General features: G+C 39.6%; 1 protein-coding gene across 1 annotated transcript in view; it reads right to left on the bottom strand.

Annotated features, from left to right (window-relative positions):
* Positions 1–4,011: 4,011 nt before the first annotated feature.
* Positions 4,012–25,388, bottom strand: part of LOC149205996 (uncharacterized) — a 67,500-nt gene continuing 46,123 nt past the window's right edge. Inside the window, exon 3 of the mRNA XM_089397562.1 lies at positions 4,012–4,134. Coding sequence (XP_089253688.1) covers positions 4,012–4,134 — 123 coding nt within the window. The remainder of the gene's footprint in view (positions 4,135–25,388) is intronic.

Below are 25,388 nucleotides of genomic sequence, written 5' to 3' on the forward strand. Positions count from 1 at the left end.
TATGTTGCTTGATGGTTCAGTGCATGTATCCCTTTTGCTTGCTACTTGATGTGCTTTGTATGTCAATTCAGCTGTGCGCAATTATCCTAGCATGCACTCCTTCTTCATCCCGTAAGTCATCATGCCATGAAGGGGTTTGTCTGGTTGAAGGGGTTTGTCCGTCAATATATTTTCAGGAAAAATGGGTAAGTGCGAGAGCAAGTGAACTTGTGTAGACGTGACATTATGATTAGAAACTTAGCATAAATCGACGATAGGAGACCACAAACCAATAAGACAAACATGTGCTCAGTAAGACTGTATTAAGGTTAAGAGCGACAAGTGCGACACTTGAGATAGACCTTCGAACGACCGTGACGAAACTTGCACGAAAGTGCTTACAACTTTGTGTGTGAGTACGACTGATGTTCACAGAGTGAAGAAAACTCATGCACACAAGGACCAACCTTCAAAATCACCAAAGCAGGATCACAAGCATGACAAAGCAATCAACATGCCAAAATACGACTGTTGGTCAGACAAGCAAAAGTGTGTAAATACTCTACAAGAGCTCATGGAATGAGCTCGAGTGTTTGCAACCATCAGTGGAAAAACCAAGGAAGGCTCCAAAATTTGGATGCGAGCCAAAATTTTGGAGGGTGTTGCAGCCACTACAACATGTTCTTAATAATGCAAAGGAAATAACTTATCATCAATTATCTTCTTCAATTAATATTTCATTAATATGCAGTGAAAATCACAACAACAACAAGTATACCCATATATACTTGGGAGGGGCAACTCTTGTAAGTCTGCCTAATAGTTTTATAATAACTTCAATATATCATAAAATATACTATTATTCTCAAGTCATGCATCCAACCAACTTGGCTTGCACACTTAACCAAATTTACCAATCGTGCCACAAGTTGTGCAACACACTACTGCCACCTACCTGCACTACTCACACTGGAAACCCCAAGTTATGCCACGACTTAACATGTTTTACTTGCACCGTTTGGCTCAACCCAACCTATGCACCCAATCTGTATGCTATCTTCCTGTCATGCATCGTGATCATGTTACCGCCCTTCTCTACACAGTGCTTGCTCGACGCACCACTGCCTCTGCCCAAACTCATGACTTTGTCACTCACGCCTAAACTTGTAGCCTGATTGTTCAATACAGTCCACCAAATCTGACTGTCTGCAACCGTCCAAAGTGTTTTCTCGTTAGCACAGGCGCATGGCCTGAACACCAAGCGATTTACCGCCTTGTGACCCAACTCACCCAACTGCATTAACGCGTCTGCCTGTAATCGCGTTCGTTCCACCTGCAATTCGTCCTTCTCTCGACCCTTGCCTCTGTGGTTGTCTTTTCCTCATTCCCCTTCGTATATCTCTGTGAAATGTGAACTTGAACGAGTTCGATGATGCCTTAAAGCTCCCACACCATCCTTTATATATATATATATGGGTTGGTACAGACCCAACTCCACCCAACCGTTGTACCTGTTCACCTTCCAAAAGTTGGCTCCAATGTTATCTATGCATCCACCTGCACATAAGTATTATGTTGGCCCATCTTTAATTTTCCATGTCGCTTCCCATCGCTTGAATGTCGTTGCCTCTCAGGTCAGCCCGAGCCACCCGCCTGCATGACTCCTGCACGATGGTTCTGCACATGGGCTTGTGGCTTGTCTCGGGTGTGCGCCTGCCCGGGTGCCCAACTCGAGTTGCCCAACGCGCCCTCGCCCAATGCGCCCACTCGCTCATTGTGCACTTTTTCTCCAACTCGTCCACTAGTCACTCATCGCACCTCATCACACGACTCACTCATTGTAATGTGTGGGTGGCCGCCCAACACAACACGCCTGCTATGTGTGCACCCTTCATCGAACATAACCAAATGCCACCTCCAAGTCACCTTAAACCGAACACTCCAACCTGAGTTGGCTTTAACCGAACATGGGTGCTCGTCGCATAATTCAGGTGTGCCTGCATGCCTTTAACCGTGATCATCAGTTTTTCGACTCTCTCAGGCGCTCGCCAAATCAAGGCCCTAACATCCTGCACCACTCTAGAAATGTTGTCGTCCTCGACAACACCATCATCATCAAAACATCGCAAAGTGTATCTAGCTCCAACATTCACTATCCATGCTACCCAACTCTGCTCACCATCCCATAAACCTCCATCAAGGATCATGTCTCCAAAATGGGAAAGTCTCCTCAATCCATGATCATCAACCACATTCATCGCAAACCCTAGATGTTGCCCCATCATGGAAGGTTTGTCCTTCTAACTCAAGCTACATGCTACCACTACAACATATATCGTGTTGACTCGTCATGTGAAATATCTTCCATGATACTCCATCCAACACAACATATCTTAGTAAAACCTCAATATATCTCTCACATATCTTGGTGCACTGCATTCCCTTGTGGCTCGAACTAGTCAGGTGATCAATCCAACTGCCACGTCCAAATCCACGAGAATGATCCTCCTCATGCCACTTCTGGTTGTTTCTCTAGCATTCTATCACAACATCAAATTGATTAAGAATCCATCATCTCTATCGAAATGTCAAGTAAACCATGCTTAGGTCCATGAAGTAGTCCCCATCTCATCCACAACATGTTGTCCATCAATGCTCTAAGTAAGCCATATCCAGGTCCATGAAGTAATCCCCATCTCACCTGCAATATGTTGTCATTGATGCTAATGCCCATGTGCTGCTCATGGTCATATACCAATCATCCACATCCATCCAAGCATCATAATGTGAGAGAGGCCCTTTCCCTAAATGCCCCTTTGTCAAGGTGGTGCGGTCCTTCTCATCATCAAGTCACTGCACACACCCATCTCCAAAGGTCTATCACATAACAAGGGCCAGGAAGTTTCCTGCCTAACTCTCATCCACCCAAGTTTCAGATTGATGTTGTGTCCTCAAGTAATCATGCACCGCAACAACCTCTTCATGTGTACATCCAAGCTTCTCAAGCTTGTCTCTGGTCAACTGAAAGTCATATATTCCCATAGCATACCTACAAAATTCCACAATGGTAGTTGGATCTCTACATGCATAACCTTCTCCAACCTTTGCATTATAAGAAGTGCTCGAACTTCCTCTCTCATCAGCAACCTCATGATGAGGTCTCCCGGTAGATGATGCATATGTCATTCTCTCCATGATGGGTATAACTTCCTTTCCACCTCTATTCTTCTTCCTAGTTCTCACAACAAAGTCGATCATATGCTTCTCCTTCGTTAGTTGAGTCACACATCCAAGTTTCCTTTTTTCCACATAATCATGCTTCACATCCGGGTCTATTGGATAAAAATTCATCGAATAAATCCCTGGTCTATATCCCAACTGACTCTTCCTTGTCATCAAAACAATCATGGTTTGTACTCCAGCTGTAATCAAGATCATGTCACGGTCCACCGTCGGTATGAATTGTGAAACTATTAAGAAATCCTACCCCAAAACGATAGCATGATCATCCATTTCGATCACCCTCAAATCCAAATTTCCAAACCACGAACCCACTCTCACTTGTGTGTTCTTCTAAAAACCTATCACAACTTTGATAGTAGAGTTTATAGATTTGAAAGCACTAAACTCCCTTTCCACTTCAGCTTTCTTCCCAAAATATGTTTCTCCCTTCTTGCTAAGGAAGCTATTTGTAGCCCTTGTGTCAACCAATGGAACAAAATTCTTTCCATGTACGGTCACCTGCACAAAAATCAACCTCAAGGCAACTCCATCCTTCGTAGGCTTTGTCTTGCATCTTACCTCAACGACCTTATTCAATAATTCGACCTCAGATTTGTCTTTTGACTCGTGCCTTGACTTGGTAGTCCTCTTAAGGTATGCAATCTCTCCTTTCGGTTCATTCGAACAATCCAATGCTGGTCTAGCTTGAGTTGCATCAATCTTCTCCTTCTTTTTATTCTACTCAAGTGCACCTACTTGGCACACATCGACCTCCTCCACTCAAAGTGACCCAACCATCCAAAAGTCATCCTACATGGCTAGCTCGTAAGCTCCAAGTTTTTCAATGTATTCAAGCTCATCTTCTTCTATAATAATAGGTTTACGATCAGGAAAGTCCCTCTTGATATCATCCTCAATTCCTTTGACTTTATCCTGCAACGTGGCACTTCTCTCCCTTAAGTGAACTCATTCATCCTATTCGGTCACCCTGTTGTATCTTCTCATCAAGTTATTCAAGTTCAACATGCCTTCCATGATGGTTACCCAAGGCCTTCCGCACATCCACTATCCCATCTCCAATGTGCCCCAAGAGTTCCCTCTCTTGCACAAGAGCCTCATAGTGTTGTTTCTTCTTGTCCTTCCAGTAACCTTTCATGTCTTCAAGCTTTTGAAAAGTTCTTTCTTCCATCTTCCTTCGTTCAACTTGGCCCAAGCTCATGCTTCATCACCTGCTCAACTATGTCACACTATGGTTGTAGTGCTTCCTTCAACTTCAATCTCAAATCAACTTGGCTCTCCCTGAACCAAGTTCTGATACCATCTGTCACACCCCTATCCCGGTGGTAGTCTTCCAACCACACATAGGTGGGTACAACACCACTATACATTTTATTTTCACAAATACTTAAGTATACAGGCTACGCCTAACACAATTGTTCTTAGTAAGTGTTCTTAATAATGCAGCGGAAATAACTTATCATCAATTATCTTCTTCAATTAATATTTCATTAATATGCAGCGGAAATCACAACAACAACAAGCATACCCATATATACTTGGGAGGGGCAACTCCCGTAAATTCTGCCCAATAGTTTTATAATAAGTTCAATATATCACAAAAAATACAATTATGCTCAAGTCTTGCAACCAACCAAATCGGCCCACACTCTTAACCAAATTTACCAACCGTGCCACAAGTTGTGTAGCACACTATTGCCATTTGCCCACACTACTCACACAAGAAACCCCAAGTTAAGTCACGACTTAACACGTTCTACTCACACCGTTTAGATTGGCCCAACTTATGTGCCAATCCATACATTATCTGCCCGTCGTGCAGCGTGGACGTGCTACCACCCTTCTCTACACGTGGCCTACATGATGCACCACTGCTTCTGCCCGAACTCACGCTTTGTGTCGCTCGCACCCAAACCCGCAACCCAACTATTCAATGCAGTACATCGAACCTCTTTGTCTGCAACTGCCTTAAGTTCCTGTCCATCGGCACAAGTGCATGGTCTGCACACCGTGTGACCTGTCGTCCTGTGACTCGACTCACCCGACTGCCTGAACGCGTCTGCCTATAACCTAGTTTGACCTGCCTGCAATCCACCCTTCTCTCGGCCCTTTCCTCTGCAGTTGTCTTTTCCGCGTTCCCCTTCGTATATCTCTGGGATATGTGAACTTGAACGAGTTCGATGATGCCTTAAAGCTCCCATGCCATCCTTTATATATATGGGTCGGTGCAGACCCAACCCCACCCAACCGTCGCGCATGTTCACCTTCCAAAGGTCAGATCCAATGTTATGTATGTGTTGGCTTGCACATAAGTATTATGTTTTCCATCTTTATTTTTCCATGTCACTTCCCATCGCTTAAGCGTCGCTACCTCTCGAGTTAGCCCGAGCCACTCGCCTGCCCGATTGCTACACAATGCTTTCACACATGGGCGTGTTTCCCATCTCGAGTGTGCACCCGCCCGGGCGCCCAACGCGCCCACTTGCGCACCGTGCACATTTTATCCAACTCGTCCATTGGTCGCTCGTCGCATGACTCACCCGTCGTAATGAGTGGATGCCCGCTCAACATGTCGCACACGCTATGTCTGTGCCCATCGTTGCACATAACTGAATGCCACCCCCAAGTCGTCTTTAATTGAACACTCTAACTTGAGTCGCCTTTAACCAAATATGGGCGCCCGTCGCACAATTCGGGTGCGCCCGCGTGCCTTTAACCGCGATCATTGGTTTTTTGACTCTCTCGGGCGCTCGCCAACTAGAGGCCCTGAAAACATGGTTGCCATGTGCAAAATTTAAATTGACATTATTTTTTATGGTGGAATTCGAATAGGGCAAAGTTTTATATCATTGGAACCATTTCGACGAGATGGATAACATGAGTTGGTTTATTTTAGTATTGAAAGAGAAAATAAAGCAGAAAATTTGTATACCCCATTCTCATAAGTACATGTTGAGAGTCGGGTTAGCATAGTAACCACCTCTGGTTGTCGAGTTAGATAAGGGGGTATGTTACAATAATACACTTTTTCTACAAGTCGCAAAAATCCAACTATGCATGGAACAACTTGCTGAATACAATGTACAAATTGATGTGGCACCATTAAATACAATGTACAAATTGATGTGGCACATCAAAGTAGATTTTCCAATATACGGTTCCCATAAGGGTATTTTGATTATTAGAGTTTTTGTCACTTTTTTGTATTTTTTTTCCAATTTAAATTTAACCGTATTTTTTTATAATAGCAAGTTTTATATATGCAATTTATAAATTATAAGTGTTTCATATATTTTTTTCAAAACATTAAACCAATTTATATATTTAAAAATACATTTAAAACAATTAAAATTTAAAATTTTGCGAAATATTAAATCATTATATTTCGAAGAAAAAAATCAAAATATATGTAATTATTAAATTACAATAATTCATACACATCAATTTAAAAAAAAACCTAATAATATAAATAGATTAAGGCCAATAGATATTTTTGTGCTCAAACTTTTAAGATTACATTATCTTTGACATAGACAATAGGATTTTATAATTTTTTTTGAAAGTTAAAAAAGTAAAAATAAAAATCACTATACCTATAGTCAACTTAACACTTGCATTTTTTTAAAGCCTACTATCAAATTAATATGGCAAGACAGATCATATATGTTCCTCTAGGGACATAATCACTAATTTAAGTTTTATAATATTTATTTTGAGCCTAGTTGGTAGACTTATATAGCTCAAGATCTCTGCAATGAACCCCTTCATTCCTTCCATGGACTCCTTCGTTATGCATTTCACTGCGACTTCATGGCCGTTGTTGGGGAGAATGCCCTTGTAAATCTTGTCAAAGCCCCCTTGACCTAAAACCTTCCCTTCTGTGAATCTGCATGTGGCGATGTTTAGTTCCTTGTGAGTAAATCTATTGGGCTCCCATCGTTTCCCATCCTTCACTCTTATGAGAAACACGACTACACCCATTAGAAAGAAGAGAATAAGAGTGGCATCGTTTCCCATCCTTCACTTTTATGAGAAACACGACTACACCCATTAGAAAGAAGAGAATAAGAGTGGCCACGGTGACACTGACTATGAATCCCTCTGCTCTTGAGGTTCAATACTAAAACGAGCTTGTTCATGTCCATGGCCATGTCGATGTTGTTGGGATCAACGAATTCCGCATTTGCGCTCGTATCAAACTCCTCTGAAAGTAAGTGATTTTCTCCCTTCTCGTTGCCACGAGGTTAAGCAAGCCCATATACTTATCACCTTTTCTTAACTTGGATCGAATTTGACCCTTAATTATGTCTTTGTCATGTCACAAAAATCTAATCTAAAGTAGTTTGAACATTGCATGTTCAAAATTCTTATAGGCACATAGTTATTTGCATATTGTTAAATTATAATTTATTTATAGTTTTTAAAAAATAGAGTTTAATTGTTTTATATATATATATATTTTGATTTTGTCAAAATTAAATAGAGATTTGTTGGAATTGCAAGTTTTAACTTTATATTCTATGCAATATAAGTGTTTTTTGAGTTTTTTTTAAGGCACTAGATCTCTTTATACATTTAAAAAATGCAATTTAAATAAATAAAATGTACAATCTCGCCAAAATTTATATCATTGGATTCCCGTGAAAAAAGGGAAAAAAAGTAGAATAGTTAGATCAAGCCCTTCATAAATTGTCACAACAACAACAACAACAACAAGAATAATAATTTTTTAAAGGTAGCAATTTTTTTAATAATTTAGTAGTCAATAGATAGTAAAGAAAATTTAAGGTGGTAGGTGGAGCAATCATCATTGAACCCAAAGGAAACCAAGAAAATTCCTTTGATTGGACATTGGATGAATCTTCAAACAACTAAGAAAAGGAATTAAATTTATTCTAAGGGTTGAGGATTATCAATAAAACCCATAATTTTTTTTTATTTTAATAGGGGAGTTAGCCTTAATCATTAAGTTGGATTGTTAGGGTCCCACCCTAACCCCCTTTTTTATGTAATAGGATCGAGTCATAGTTATTGTTAAGTAAAGAGTCAATAAAGGCCATATTAATAATTGTAAGTGGTTAACCCACATTTAATGAAGGGACCAAACTTAGTTGCAAATGGGCCATGGTATTAGATATATGGTATTAATAAGAACCATGGTATTGCCCCATGGTATTGCATGTATGAATCCTATATAAAGGATAGAGACTCCCCTTGAGGAGCATCGTGTCTTATTTCGTAATTGAGCTCAACTCTATTTGGAAGTTGCCCCCTTGAATAGGCAAGTGAACATTGCGTTCTGAATAATAAAATACTTGCTGTTATTTCTCATTGTTCTATGTTCTGGGTATATTTCTTCGCATATTTGGTATTCTAGTATTGTATTGTAGGTTAAGAGCATAACAAGTGATATTAGAGCGCTTTCCAGGGCTGGTGGGATCTCCAATTTTTAGCAATTTTTTTTTGGCTAGAGACGTGTTCCGGCGTCTTTAAACCACGGGATCTGTCGTTGAGAGCATAACCCTGCGGATTTGGGGAGGCATGCACACAAGAAATACAAGAGGTGGTCACGCTTGTTGGACTCCCTTGTAACCCCTGTGGATACCCCTTTGAGTAGTAGCTCATTAGACAGAACCGCGCACAGACTGTCTTCCAAGTACCCTCTAGGTATATCGGAAGCCCCCTATCTCCCTTGCAACCTTGCCATAGATAAACCGTCGGTCGTCTTGCTGCTACAGTACACCGAGAACAACACTTGGAGAGATTACTCGCGCGTACGATAGGGTAGTCGGGTTGTACGGCTAAGGGTACGGTTGATCCTCCTTGGTTAGTGCCCTGAAAAATTGGGCCGAGTACTACTGTCAGACCCTTATGTATATTGTGATCTGTAGCACCTTACACTCTTGGAGACCATAATTCCCTGATTTATCTCTGGATCATGCATAATCTTTGCCAGAGCAGATCTCGCAAGTGGGGTTTTGTCACCACAACAGCAATCAGTTCCGCCATTCAGATCTATCAGATTAGCCATTCAAATTTATCAGATCCATCAGATCCGCAACAACAATTAGTTTCGTCGTTCAGATCTCTCATATCAGCCATTCAGATCTCTCAGATCCATCCGACCCGCCATCCAGATCTGAGTAGTTGTGTGGGTTCCTATACCTGGGCATGATTTTCGCAGGACTTTTGGCAGCATTGACATTTCTGGGATTCGGCTACTGCAGTATTCCTAAGCAAGGGGTAAAACTTCGTTCGGAGTAATAAAAAAAAAAAAGTCTGAGACCCCATGGGGTGCTTATTGGTGACTTAGCCCATCAGAATCAAGATGACGAGCTGAGTAAGGTGGTACCATTCAATTGTTAGTGCAAAAAAATTCAGGTGGTCCCAAATTTGAAGTACATCGAATCGGTGCATGGTACAAACTAGAGCTCAAGCTATGGCGAATGAGAGGATTGACAAACTTGAATCAACATTGAACGAGGTCGTGTTGCAGCTGCAGAACTTAAATGCAACACTCTCTAAGGGCAAGGTGGAGGCACACACGGAGGCATATATTGGCAATGAAAACATTGAGGGTGAGTCTAGCCAGTCTCTTCACCTCTTTGGCACCCACCAACAATCCCATCCGTGACCACCCAAGCTGGACATGTATAAATTTGATGGCTCTCACCCGGCCGCATGGATAGCACAAATGGAGCAATATTTCACTCTAAATTACATCCTGGATAATGCGACTCAACTTAGTGTGGGTATCATGTACTTGGACAATGAAAGATGGCAATGGTGGCAATGGCATCAACGTTGCTATGGAAGGCCCTTGACTTGGGAGACATTCAAAAAAGCTCTTATGGATCACTTTGACCATGAATCTGACTTTTTGGGTCGTCTCACTAAGCTCCGATAGACAAGAACAGTGAATGAATATATTACAGCCTTTGAAGCCTTAGCTTTCCGCACTAGAGGTCTACAAGATGAGTTCTACATGGAATGTTTTGTCAGTGGTCTTAAAGAAGCCATACAAGCCCACATCCGACTGCACCACCCTAGCTCATGGTTGCATGCTTGCAGGATAGCTCGTGAAGTAGAACGTGCATTAGCGGCCCAGTCCAAGCACTAAGGGTCGCTAAGGGTCGCCCCCCACAGGCTCAAAGCACTACCCAAACACTCAAGGTTCAAAAAGTGTCACCAGCAAAAATGGCAGAAAGAAGAAAGCAAGGATTATGCTACTACTGTGATGAGAAATTCTACCCCTGGCATAAATGCAAGGAGCCCAAATTACTTCAAATTGATGCTACTGATCACAGTTCATCGGAGGAAGCCCCACCACTTGAGGAACCAAAGGAGGAAGAAGAGGACAACCAGCAGGACAATGTACCTAAAGAACCAGTTATCTCACTGCATGCTTTGGCAGGGATTTCTTCGCCTCAAACTCTCAAAATCAGAGGTTTTATTAAGCATCTCCCAGTAGTAGTCTTGATTGATAGTGGAAGTACACATAATTTTATCCATCAAAGAGTCGCGGAAGCAGTGCATTGTTTTGTCTGAGCAATTTCTAACTTCCAGGTCCAAATTGCTGATGGGGGAACAATGAAATGTGAAGGTCGCTGTGAAAATGTCAAACTTCAAATGGGGGATTATCAGTTAAAGACCCAGATGTTTGCCATACACATGGGAGGGTGCGACATTGTCCTCGGTGTTGAATGGCTTTGCACACTTGGCCCAATCACAATGGATTTCCAAGAGTTATAGATGATATTTAAGAAGAACAACCACACACATACCCTCCGCGGACTCTAGGTGGGAGCTCCCTCTATCATCAGCTCACATCGGATGGAAAAATTGTTAAGAAAGGGCCACCATGGAGTTATAGCTCAATTTAATGCCATCTAGGCCTTCGAACCCAATTCTCTTCATATTCATCCTGAGATGCAACAGTTCTTAAACAACCATCTACCAGTCTTTGACAAGCCTCATGAGCTTCCACCCTCGAGAGGGGAACATGATCATAGCATTACTTTGGTCCCAGGGCCCCAACCACCAAATGTGCGCCCATAGATATCCGTTCGCCCAAAAGAATGAAATAGAAAAAATAATCAAGGAACTTTTGAAAGAAGGCGTCATTCGTCCCAACATTAGTCCTTATTCATCACTGGTGGTCATGGTGCTCAAGAAAGATGGGGAATGGCGTATGTGTCTAGACTTCAGGGCCCTTAATAACTTGATAGTCAAAGATAAATTTCCCATCCCAGTTGTCGATGATTTTTTGGATGAACTAAATGGGGCTTAATTCTTTACTAAGCTTGATCTTCGCTCAGGCTACCACCAAATTCGCATGAAAGAAGTAGACATTCCAAAGACTTCTTTCCGAACTCATGAAGGCCATTATGAGTTCTTGGTCATGCCATTTGGTCTTTGTAATTCCCCATCCACTTTTCAGAGCCTTATGAATCACCTGCTCAAACCATATCTCAGAAAATTTGTCCTTTTTTTCTTTGATGACATCCTCATCTACAGTCGCACCTGGGCCGCACATCTTCAGCATGTAGATCTGCTCTTGCAACTGCTGCGCAAGCAGAAATTATTTGTCAAGATGTCCAAGTGTTCTTTTGGCATGGAAGAAGTTGAGTATTTGGGCCACATTGTGGGGCGTGAAGGTGTCAGGGTGGACCCCAAAAAGATCCAGGCAATGCAGGATTGGCCTCAACCTAAGACCTTGAAGAGCTTGAGAGGATTTTTGGGTCTCACAGGCTACTATCGCAGTTTTGTCCGCAATTATGGTTGCATTGCGAGGCCACTCACTCAACTCCTCAAGAAAAAATCATTCCTCTGGAATGAAGAAGCACAACAGGCCTTTACAGCTCTCAAACATGCCATGTGTTCCACTCTAGTCTTAGCACTACCCGACTTCAACAAATCTTTTGTGATTGAATGTTATGCTTCGGGTACGGGTATTGGGCTAGTCTTAATGTAGGAAGGTCAACCCTTGGCCTTCACGAGCCAACAACTAAGTGGGAAGAATCTGGGACAATCTACCTATGAGAAGGAGATGATGGCCATCTTACATGTAGTAGATACCTAGTGACCATACTTATTGGGGCGACATTTCCAAATCCGCATATACCATCAAAGCCTTAAATATTTTTTGGAGCAACGCCTATCCTCACCAAAATAAAATAAATGGATCGCCAAAATGTCGGGGTATGATTATGAGATAATTTACAAGAAAGGGCGTGACAATATTGTAGCAGATGCATTATCTCGCCAATTTGAGGAGGAAAGTACCCTGCTCGCAATTTCCCTTCCCATTCCAGAATGGATTGAAGAGGCTTGCAAGGAATGGTTTTCACACCCCTGGCTCTCCCAACTCATTACTCAATTGCAGGCGGATCCAAATTCCACAGCGGGCTACTCGTGGCAGGATGAGATTCTTTGCTACAAGGACGAAATCGTAATATCACCAACATCCACCCTCAAAAGTCGCATTTTCGCGGAGTTGCACTCATCTCCCACTCTAGGACATTCAGGCTTTCAGAAGACGTATGCTCGCACTCGAAGATCATTTTTTTGGACAGGCATGAAAAAGGACATTCTTACTTTTGTAGCTGAATGCGACGTCTGTCAGCGCCACAAAGGAGAAACAGTCAAATCCCCAGGCACATTACAGATTTCATTACGGGTCTTCCAAAGTCAAGAAAAAGTCAGTCATCATGGTGCTTATGGACAGACTTTCTAAGTATGCGCATTTTGCGCCCTACCCCACCCTTTTACACCGACTTTGGTCGCTCAATCTTTCATGGATCAGATCTTCAAATTGCATGGCATGCCCACTTCCATTGTGTCTGATCGTGACCCGGTCTTCACCAGTAACTTTTGGCAGAAACTCTTTCGGCTACAAGGTACCCAACTACAACTCAGTACTTCCTATCATCCACAAATTGATGGTCAAACTGAAGCAGTCAACAAATGTTTGGAAACCTACCTTAGGTGTTTCACTTCAGAAAACCAACATCTCTGGGTACAGTGGTTACCTCTAGCTGAATGGTGGTATAACACCAACTATCATGCCACCACCAAACTGACTCCATATGAAGCAGTTTATGGTCAACTCCCTCCTTCCCCTACTTCTTATATCAAGGGATGCTCGAAGGTACAAGCAATGGATCAACTTCTACAGAACCGCACAACCATGCTGGCCCATCTTAGAGAGAATCTTCATCAAGCTCAAAATTGCATGAAGCAACAGGTAGATCAACATCTCTCAGAATGCCAATTTCAAGAAGGGGATCAGGTATTTTTTAGGCTACAACCATATAAGCAAACATCACTCAAAGACAAGGGTTGTCAGAAACTATCTCCAAAATTTTACGGACCGTATCAAGTACTTCAGCACATTGGAGAAGTTGCCTAAAAGCTAGCTTTGCCACCCACTGCAAAAATCCATCCAGTTTTCCATGTCTCATGCCTCAAGAAAGTGATTGGGAACAATTGCAGAATTCAAACCAGTCTACCTGAACTGGATGAAGAAGGGTTAATTTGGCTCCAATCTGAACAGGTTCTGGACACGCGAGAATGGCACCTGCGTGGCTGCATGATCAAGGAAGTCCTTGTCAAGTGGAAAGACACCTCTCCGAAAGATGCAACCTGGGAACCAGCCACTATTCTTCATCAGTTTCCGCAGCTTTAGCCTTGAGGACAAGGTTATTCTTATGGGGGAGGGCATGTTAGGGTCCCACCCTAACCCCCTTTTTTATGTAATAGGATCGAGTCATAGTTATAGTTAAGTAAAGAGTCAATAAAGGCCATATTAATAATTGTAAATGGTTAACCTGCATTTAATGAAGGGACCACAGTTAGTTGCAAATGGGCCATGGTATTAGATAGATGGTGTTAATAAGAACCATGGTATTGCCCCATGGTATTGCATGTATGAATCCTATATAAAGGATAGAGACTCCCCTCGAGGAGCATCGTGCCTTATTTTGTAATTGAGCTCAGCTCTATTTGGAGGTTGCCCCCTTGAAGAGGCAAGTGAACATTGCTTTCTGAATAATAAAATACTTGCTGTTATTTCTCATTGTTCTATGTTCTGGGTATATTTCTTCGCATATTTGGTATTTTGGTATCATCTTGCAGGTTAAGAGCATAACATGGATGCTAAGAGATTCTTCTCCAAGTGATGACAAGCTTATAAGAACTACTAACATCAGAAAGGAAGTGATCATGTTTAGAAGTCTTGAGTTCTTCCACATCCAAAGGGTTCAATCAAAAGGTGGAGTAATAGACCAAACTTTTTTTCTCCTACATTGTGGCAACCTAAGTGATCTAAAAATGAGATCTTAGACTAATATTAAGGTATTACAGACTCATGTGCATGGATTTAGCCTATATCACTTAGTGCAATGGATTGAAAAGATTGAGAATAATATAGACAATGAGTAGTTAAAGAAACATAATAGGCATACACGCATAACACAGCCAAAAAATCAAGGAGTTCACCCAAAACTCCTGGGCTACATCTACTGGTCCAGCCTTCAGTGGTGACCTCTCTATTATGTCTTCAAGAGCAGAGCTTTACAAACTGTGATCTCAAATTGAGTCTCAACACAACAGATACAAAATAGCAGGGGTTACTTGAATCCCTCAAGTCTCTCTGAGTACGCAGACTCTCCCTCTCGCTCACTGCCTCTGTGTTCACTCTGTCTCAGCACTGCTTGCCTCTATCTCTATCATTCTGTGGCTTTTAAGCCAATCTGTGTTGTCTATTTGTTTCCTCTTTTGGACTCTCTAGCTTCCAGCCTCTGTCCGCTCAAACCCCTTTTAAGCGTTAACCAATCATGGTGTAACGTCTTTAGGGATGGTGGCCACCTGTTATGAAATGGGAGGGACCATTAGCGCCTTTGAAATCCCAAAAATAGTCGTTCTCTGTTTACACAGAGAAAGACATATAACACTGTAAAAATCCGCCCAAACACCTTTTATCAAACTTCAAATACTATCAATTTTGCCCTATAATCCCTTAAGATCTGTCTTCGGGTGCTATCGCAAGTGATTTGTTGATCCAACGGTTATTATTGATTTCGTGTGGCTTATGCGCACGGAGATTACCCGCCCGAAAAGGGTGGTTTTCTCTCTCTGGCACCTGGCCACGTGGCGGCCAATGTATGGGCTCGGGCGGAGCCTGACCAATACCACTTATCGCCTAAGGCCCGCCCGAAATCCCACTTATTTCGGAACTCAAAACACATATCGCTGCATATAAAAACCCTTTCGGGTCTGTTTTATCACCCAATTCGCATTTCCTTTGGTTTTTGTTTATTTAACGAAAATGCAGATTTACATAGGAAAACCCTTTTCCTCCGGAACTCAAAATATATATATATATATATATATATATATATATATATATATATATATATATATATATATTTGTGCCTATAAGACCCGTCGGGTCCGGCTTTATCGCAAGTTGCATGTGTATCGGCCCCGCTCCTCTGTATTGTCACGATGCGATGTTTCGAAATTGCAGATCGCATAGTCCTCGGGCCCCGGTAGTCTGTCTGTGTGTGTATTGGTGATGTGATGGCGTGATTAGATCTGGACCGTTGATTTGCGCGCATAGATCAACGGTTCTCATTTAATTGCGCCAATTGCAATCGCGATTTCTCATAAAGCCACTTCCGATGGACTCCGCTTGCCACCTCCGATTGCGATATGCCGATCGAATCTGGACCGTTGATCAGCCAGATCCAATGACTCCTGTGCATCATTCTTTTGACCTCCGATAGCTTTGTTTTTCACTGTTTCTTCATGTTTTTCACTCCCGATAGTGTTTTCTGCCATTTTTAAGGGTTCGTCCTTTGCGATAGTTTTGGGTTTTTGAAGACTTAGAGGGTTTTTAGGATCCATTTTGGATCACACCTTCCCACTGAAAACGCTTTTGGACCACCAAAAGTTGGTTTTTAAGCATCAATCAAGTGAGGATACAGCTTCTTCACTTGTCCAATATCTATCCATCTTGCACTGCTTGGTTTTGAACCTTTGAGTTCGATTCTCAGGTACTCAACATCCCCTCTGCGCGTAGTTCTCACCTTCCTGTCCAGAACTGTGTCTTCCTGCAACTCATTGAGATATTTAGGCAACATATCATCAATAGAAGGCAACTGACTTTGCTCTTTGGGATCTTCAATCAACGAAGGTTCATATAGTCTCAAGTTCTCTGCATTAATGACTGAATAGATATGCATATAAGCTGGAAAATCAAGGCCAAAAACGTTATCACCAATTTTCTCAAGTATCTTGAAAGGCCCATACCTTATTGGTTTCAGCTTCTTACCTTCACCTTGCGTTCTGTCTTTGCTGATGTATAGCCAGACTTGATCACCAACTTGGAAGCTATGCTCAATTCGATGCTTGTCATGCCTTGCCTTGTACTTGGCCTGGCTTCTTTCCAGCTATTCCTGCACTGCCTAGTGAATTTCTTGGATCTGTTCAATGAACTTGGTTTCTTTGTCCACATCACTGTGTCCATCAACTGCTATGTCTTTTCCAAAGACAAAATCCAAGGGAGACTTTGGTATAAAACCAAAACAAGTCTCAAAAGGAGATCTCTGAGTAGAAGAGTGCTTGGCATGGTTGTAAGCATGTTGCACATAACACAAATGTTCATCCCAAAGCTTGGGATGCTTGCTACAATAGCCCCTGAGCAACTGGATCATTGTCCTATTGACCACCTTTGTTTGACCATCTGTTTGTGGATGAAATGTTGTGCTCTTCTTCAATCTGGTGTCCATAAACTCCCATAGACTTGACCAAAACTTCCCAACAAATTGGGAATCTCGATCAGATACAATAGAAGTGGGTAACCCAAAATGAACCCATACATGTTGAAAGAATAACTTTGCTGTTTGTTCAGCTGTAACCTGCTTGTTACAAGGTATCAAAATACACATTTTGCTGAACCTATGCACAATAACATACAAATAATCATGACCTTTTCTAGATTTTGGAAATCCCCCAACAAAGTCCATGGAAACACTTTCCCAAGGATGAGAAGGAACTGGAAGTGGAGTGTACAAGCCTATTTTTCTATTACTGGGCTTGCTTTTAGCACACATAGTACACCCTTTAAGATATATAAAAATTGTTTCATGCATTCTTGGCTAATAACAGAACCTTTGTAGCTGTGTAACTGTTTTACTTACACCAAAATGACCTGATATAAGAGAAGTATGTGCTTCTCGGATTATGTTAACTATTTCAATTTTTGGAATGCATAACTTTCCCAAATGATATAAGAGTTGGTCCTTAACATAATAATCCAATTCTTCTACTTGTTTGCCATGACTTAAGGTTGCATATACATCTTTAAAATCTACATCTTGAGCATATTGTTCAATGTAGCTTTCATGCATCACTGAGTTATGCTTAAGTATAGTAGATGCATTTATGATTGGTCTTGATAGCATATCTGCAACCTTATTGTGTATGCCCTTCTTATATCTGATGACAAGATGAAATTGCTATAGAAAACCCATCCACCTATAATGTCTTGATTGTTGCAGTTTAGTTTGTGAGTGCAAATACTGAAGTGGTTGATGATCTATATGTATGATTGTTTCCTTACCCATTAGGTAATGTTTCCACTTTTTCACACTCTGTACTAATGCATACAATTCTTTATCATATGTGGGATAATTAACTACTGCAGAAGTAAATGTCTCAGAATGATAACATATGGGTTTACCATGTTGCATCAACACTGCTCCCATGGCATAATCACTGGCATCTGTTTCAATCTCAAATGGTCATTGAAGATCTAGCAGTGCTAGTACTGGTGCTGTACTAATTTTTCCTTTCAAGGTGTCGAAGGCTTTCTACTGTTTGCCTCCCCACTTAAACACCTTGTTCAATAATGTTAAAGCATGTAAGGGAGATGCAATCAAGGAAAAGTTAGCAATAAACTTTCTCCAATATTATGCTGCTCCTAGGAAACTCCTAACTTCTGTAGCAGATTTGGGTTTAGGCCAGTTCACAATGACTTCAACCTTAGAGGGATGTATCTTCAATTCACCACCCTCTACAATATGACCCAAATAATTTAAAGATGTTTTGAAAAATTCACATTTTGATAACTTTACATAATCTAAAGTCTGCTTTACATGCTTCAAATGTTCTTCCCATGTTTTACTAAAAACAAGAATGTCATCTAAATATACAATTACAAAATCATCAATAAAAGGTCTGAGTACATCATTCATAACTCTCATGAAAGTGGCAGGAGCATTAGTTAAGCCAAAAGGTATAACCAGCAATTCATACAACCCTTGCTTTGTCTTGAAAGCAGTCTTCCATGCATCTTTTTCTGCAACTTTGACCTCATGATAGCCACTACACAAGTCTAATTTGGAAAAGTAAACTGCTTCTTTCAATTGATCTAATAGATCATCAATGCGAGGAAGAGGATAATGATTCTTGATTATTATTTTATTCAGTGCTCTATAATCAATGCACATCCTCCATGAACCATATTTCTTTCTCACCAGTATGATTGGAGATCCACATGGTGATGTGCTTGGCCTTATGAACCCTCTATCGAGCAGCTCCTGTACCTGCTTCTTGATTTCTGCATTCTCTAAAGCAGATAACCTGTACATTCCAATTTTAGGTAATGGAGCATCTTGCTGCAAATGAATATCATGTACCATTTCCCTTTTGGGTGGCAGACCCTTAGGTTCTTGAAATAGGATATCATATTCTAAAACAACTTTATCTAAATCAGCTTTTTGTTTAGCATCACAGCCTTCAAATACATTGGTTTTATCCGGGTTTTTTTCTTTACAACCATTAGTAAAAATTGCTTTCATGAATTTACAATTCTTTTCATTTGCCCCGAGTTTATGAGAGAGTAGTTATTTTTGAGTTTATGAGCTCTTACAATGTATTATGTTCCATCTTTAGTGAGTTGATACTTATTTTCAGTTCTATAGAAAATGGCTTTCTATCATACAAGTAAGGACTTCCTAAAACAATACCACATATATCCAAGGGGACTATATCTAATTCATCCTCATCTACAAATGTTGACCCAATAGCAAACCTAAGTTTACATTGTCTAGTCACTTGTAGCTTTGCTTTATCACATACCCAACCTAATGGATATGGCTTCTTGTGAGGTGTTGTTAGTAAGCCCAACTTCTTTACAATTGTTTCAGAAATCAAGTTTACTTGTGAACCACTATCAAATAAAGTATCAATCTTTTGGTGCTTGGAAATAACTCTAATATGAAAAAGCTCATGTCTTTTCCTATCATCATCTTCATTATCAATAGATTGTGCATAATTACTTGTAGATGCTTCAGAATTTTTACCTTTTATACCTGTGGCTGTGACTGTTGTTTCATCATCTGAGTCTGACCCCAAGTCTTTCTGAATAGCAGCAACAGTCTTCTTCTTCTTACCACCAAATTTCTTAGGTTTCAGCTCCGGATGCAAGGATCAGTAGTGTTCATCATCATGTCCATCCTTCTTGTAGTGATTGCATGAAGGTTTGTCCTTATGTACAACGTTTGCCTTCCTCTCCTTCCACTTCAGCTTCTTCTTTTCCTTGTTCTTACTTGCAGAGGGTTTTGATGATCCCCCAATCTTTGGGTTCACATTCTTGCCTCTAGCTTCTATATGTGTAACCTAAATTGATACATCATATAGACTAGTGGGATTAAACATGAGAATGGTGTGCTTCAAATAGCTATGCAGACCACCTATATACTTCAACAAAGTTTCAGGTGAGTCTAGAGATATGCTTAGAGTTAAAGCTATTTTTCTAAATTCCTGGGTATAGCTTTGTACACTTTGGCCCTTTAATTGGTGAAGAGTTTGCCAACTCATCATTGCTTGCTACATATAAGCTAGAGGTTAGAACTATTTTTTAATGGAAGAAACAAATTCATTCCAGGTAGAAATAATTTTACCATGTCTCTTTATATAAGCTTGTGTCTTGCCTTCCCACCACACTAGGGCAGTTCCTCCAAGGAGAAGGCTAGCCAGCTGAATCTTTCTTCTTTATGAATCAATGTTCTGCACCTTGCAATATACATCAATCTGTCTAATCCAGTTATCTAGCTGTTCTGCATTTAATTCTCCATCATAAATTGGCAAATCAAACTTTACATCTAATTTAATTAAAGATGTTTTCTTCTTTTTCTTTTTAGGGCTAGGAGATGAGGATGATGGAGGTGATGCTGGAGGAGATGAGGGAGGAGGCTTTTCTACCTTCCCTTTGCCCTCTTGATGGGAATCTAGAGAAGGTTCCTTTGCTCCTTTGTCTTGTTTGGGTGTTGAGGTGCTTTCACGTCGACCCTTCTTAAATTATCAATAGATCTCTTCTACCATGGCTCGCATGGCCATGAAACTATCCATGAACTGAGATTCTGATTCCAATGGGACTTCCCTAGCCATTCTCCTCTGAGAGTAGACTCTTCCAATCTCTGGATTAGCCTCAACAAGTTCTCCTTCTCCTAGTTTGAGCTTTGACCTAGTTAGCATTCAAGAATCCAACACAAGCTTGTCTAAAATTAGCAAACCTAAAGCTCTGATACCACTTGATCTGAAAATGAGATCTTAGACTAATATTAAGGTATTACAGACTCATGTGCATGGATTTAGCCTGTATCACTTAGTGCAATGGATCGAAAAGATTGCGAATAATATAGACAATGAGTAGTTAAAGAAACATAATAGGCATACACACATAACACAACCAAATAATCAAGGAGTTCACCCAAAACTCTTGGGCTACGTCTCTTGGTCCAGCCTTCAGTGGTGACCTCTCTATTTTGTCCTCAAGAGCAGAGTTTTACAAACTGTGAGGTCAAATTGAGTCTCAACACAACAGATACAAAATAGCAGGGGTTTACTTGAATCCCTCAAGTCTCTCTGAGTACACAAACTCTCCCTCTCGCTCTCTATCTCTGTGTTCACTCTGTCTCAGCACTGCTTGCCTCTATCTCTATCATTCTATGGCTTTTAAGCCAATCTGAGCTGCCTATTCATTTCCTCTTCTGGGCTCTCTCGCTTCTGGCCTTTGTCCACTTAAACCCCTTCTGAGCATTAACCAATCATGGTGTAACATCTTCAGGGATGGTGGCCACCTGTTATGAAACGGAAGGGACCATCGGCGCCTTTGAAATCCACAAAATAGTCGTTCTCTGTTTACATAGAGAAATACACAAAACACTGTAAAAATCCGTTCAAACGCCTTTTATCAGACTTCAAATACTATCAATTCTGCCCTATAATCCCTTCGGATCTGTCTTCGGGTGCTATTGCAAGTGATCGTTGATCCAACGGTTATTATTGATTTCGGGTGGCTTACGCGCATGGAGATTACCCGCCCGAAAAGGGTGGTTTTCTCTCTCCGACACCTAGCCACGTGGCGGCCAGTGTATGGGTTGGGGCGGAGCCCGACCAATACCACTTACCGCCTAAGGCACGCCCGAAATCCCACTCATTTTGGAACTCAAAACGCATATCGCTACATATAAAAACCCTTTCAGGTCCGTTTTATCGCCCAATCCGCATTTCCTTTGATTTTCGTTTATTTAACGAAAATGCGGATTTACATAGGAAAACCCTTTTCCTCCGGAACTCAAAATATATATATTTGTGTCTATAAGACCCATCGGGTCCGGCTTTATCGCAAGTCACATGTGTATTGGCCTTGCTCCTCTGTATTGTCGCGATGCGATATATCGCAATCGTAGATCGCATAGTCCCCAGGCCCCGGTAGTCCGTATGTGTGTGTATTGGCGATGCGATGACGCGCTTAGATTTGGACCGTTGACCTGCATGCATAGATCAATGGCTATCATTTAATCGCGCCGATCGCAATCGCGATTTCTCATAAAGCTACTTTCGATGGACTTCGCTTGCCACCTCCGATTGCGATATGCTGATCGGATCTGGACCATTGATCGGCCAGATCCGACGGCTCATGTGCATCGTTTGTTTGACCTCTGATAGCTCTTTTTTTCACTGTTTCTTCATGTTTTTCACTCCCGATAGTGTTTTCCACCATTTTTAAGGGTTCATCCTCTGCGATAGTTTTGGATTTTTGAAGACTTAGAGGGTTTTTAGGATCCATTTTGGATCACTAAGAACAAAAAATGGGGAGACGTTCTACCCCATTCCTTAAGAAACAACCCATAGTTATGAAGTAGCCTTGGAAGGGGACAGTTAGTGTGTTAATTTATAGTAGAGACATAATTATAATTCATGATGAACAAGAAGTAATCAACCTTTGATACCTTCACACCCTTGGAGATTTGTGAGGGATCATGATTCTCAATTGCTCCAGAGATTGATTTTTATTGCATGTTGGATAATGGATTTGATTTCACGATTGAGGTTTGAGGAGTTTTGGTGGTTTCTAGGCTAGCATCTCTTGATTATTTTCTACCGTAGTTAAAATTGAGGCTTTCAATTAGTCTTTGTTTCTATTGGATTATAATTGTCAAACCCTAGACTTAGTTGTTTCAATGATTTGTGTTCTATTGGATTTGGTTCACACAATTCTAATGGCTCAAGTTTTCATTGGCTTGATTTACATAGCTCAAAACTTGTTGATTCCAATCGAAACAACTCATGCTCTTTTGGATTTGGTTCATGTGGCTTTAGCTTTCCAATTTGATTGTTATACTATGTTTTTTATGTTGTTTTGATTTGGCAGTGTGGAATTTATTTTCTTCCCAAGAATCCCGCTAGTTTAATTTGCATGAAATTGCAAAAGGTTAGTCTTCTTTCAAGGTTTCTACTCCTCTTATCCTTCTAAAACGGAATATTGGAAAGAAATATAACTATTGGCAATGTTATATTGATAGTTATGGGCACAAGTAAGAGGTTATTTCAAATGTTATATAGTGTTGTCAATATGGATCATGACCATCCTAGACATGTTCATTATGTGAAACTGCATACAACCATAGAGTTTCAAGAAGGCAGGAGGAATATCTTGCTAATGATAGGAACTCAATTTTCTCAATTACTATGGGGATGCATTCCTAATAAGAAGTTAGGAATTCTTAGTCTACCTTCATATTGAAAAACCTATAGAGTCAAAGAGAGAGAAAATGGAGAACTTCAAGCTAAGGGCATTGCTCTTTGAAAATTGTTTGTGGCAATCATAAGAAACATCACTTCAACTAATTTGAATGCCAGGCTAATAATTGGGTTTGTTGCGGAAGAGGTGAAAGAAGATGTGGTAGTTCAACAACAACCTAGGATGTGGAAATGTGGCTAACTATAAATCAAAGCTTCCTAGCCAACATAAAGAACTAGGAGGAAGCTTGCAACTACAATGCTTTTATATAGTAATAATACACAATGTTTTCTAAAATTTTCTTGATTTTAGGAGTATTTTTCAGAATCTATACTAGTAGTGATTATTCAAAATCCTTTGTGAAGGATTATTTTATCTCCTTAGATAGTAAATTTTAAATATTGGAAAATTTTCAAATAGTGTTTTTGTACAATTGTCATATATTTGTATTAGTATGTTAGACGACGTAATCATAGCAAATTTATAGTACAAATTATACTTATTTGAATGGAGGCTTCTATGAGTAGAAACATTTAGATAACTGTCTAACTATAAATCAAAGCTTCCTAGCCAACATAAAGAACTAGGAGGAAGCTTGCGACTACAATGCTTTTATATAGTAATAATACACAATGTTTTCTAAAATTTTCTTGATTTTAGGAGTATTTTTCAGAATCTATACTAGTAGTGATTATTCAAAATCCTTTGTGAAGGATTATTTTATCTCCTTAGATAGTAAATTTTAAATATTGGAAAATTTTCAAATAGTGTTTTTGTACAATTGTCATATATTTGTATTAGTATGTTAGATGGCGTAATCATAGCAAATTTATAGTACAAATTATACTTATTTGAATGGAGGCTTCTATGAGTAGAAACATTTAGATAACTGTTTTCCAGATCCATCACATAATTGAAATAATTGTCGGTGCGTTTTGAACCATCTAATGTGGTTCATCATCACGACAAAATAGATGAAGAGGTTCTGATTTGACATGGGTATGAAAAGAGTTAGGTTAAACGCAAGGTAAAAAAAATAAAAATTAGCCGTTAGAAAATAATAGAAATTAATGGCTAGAAAGATAATAATAAAATATTCCAAATAGTACAAAAAAATCAAATAATTATAATATGTAAAATTAATAAAAATAAATAGAAATAAATTAATATTATAATAAAGAGAAATATAGGATAAGTAAATAAGGAAGTAAGTATTTAAAAGTAATTAAATAATTAAATAATAATTCTATTATATATATATATATATATATATATATATAGATATATATATATATATAATTGAATAATAATTATAGAAATATAGATAAAACCTATATTAAAATAAGATTAGAAATAAAAATAAATAATAACATTGTTTTAAATAAATAATTATAGAAAATCAACTTAAATAAGTAGCACTTTAATAAATAAGAATTTTAACTATATATATTTATATTTAATAGATCATATATATATATACATAATAAATAAAGAAATAAATATTAAGTAAATTAATTAATTAATGAGAGTGAAGGAAATATTAAGTAAATAAATAAATTAATATAAATAAATAATAAAAACTTAATAAAACATAAAAATAGTTGGGGGCAAAAATAAGTAAATAAATTTTAATAAATCAATAATTATTATAAAATTAAATAAGTTTAGTAAAATAAAATTATAAATAAATACTTAAGTCACAAATAATAAATAATAAATAGGAAGATAATAATAATATTAAAATGTAATAAATAATAATAACAAACCAGAGAACATTAAAGAAAAAAGGCTAGGGGATAAGCATAAAAAATAAGGGGAACAACAAATCAAAGAAAACTACAGAACCAAGGAGGTAAATTAAGAAGAATATATCGAGGAAAGAGAAGGGATCTAATTTCTACTGATTCTCTAGGCGTCATCCCTGTTAAGGTTGTTGGTTGCATGTTTCTAAATCTCGATGGCTTTCCTAAACTTTCTATGATGATAATGGGAAATCTTAGCTAGGACATAAGCATCCTCTATACAAATGTGATTCTTAGTGTTTGTAGAATGTTTAGCAAGAGATGAAGATCTA

Source organism: Pinus tabuliformis, chromosome 1_2 (genome assembly GCF_031772625.1).
Source record: "Pinus tabuliformis cultivar Carrire ecotype Pingquan chromosome 1_2, CPIR1, whole genome shotgun sequence".
In the NCBI taxonomy this organism is placed as follows: domain Eukaryota; kingdom Viridiplantae; phylum Streptophyta; class Pinopsida; order Pinales; family Pinaceae; genus Pinus; species Pinus tabuliformis.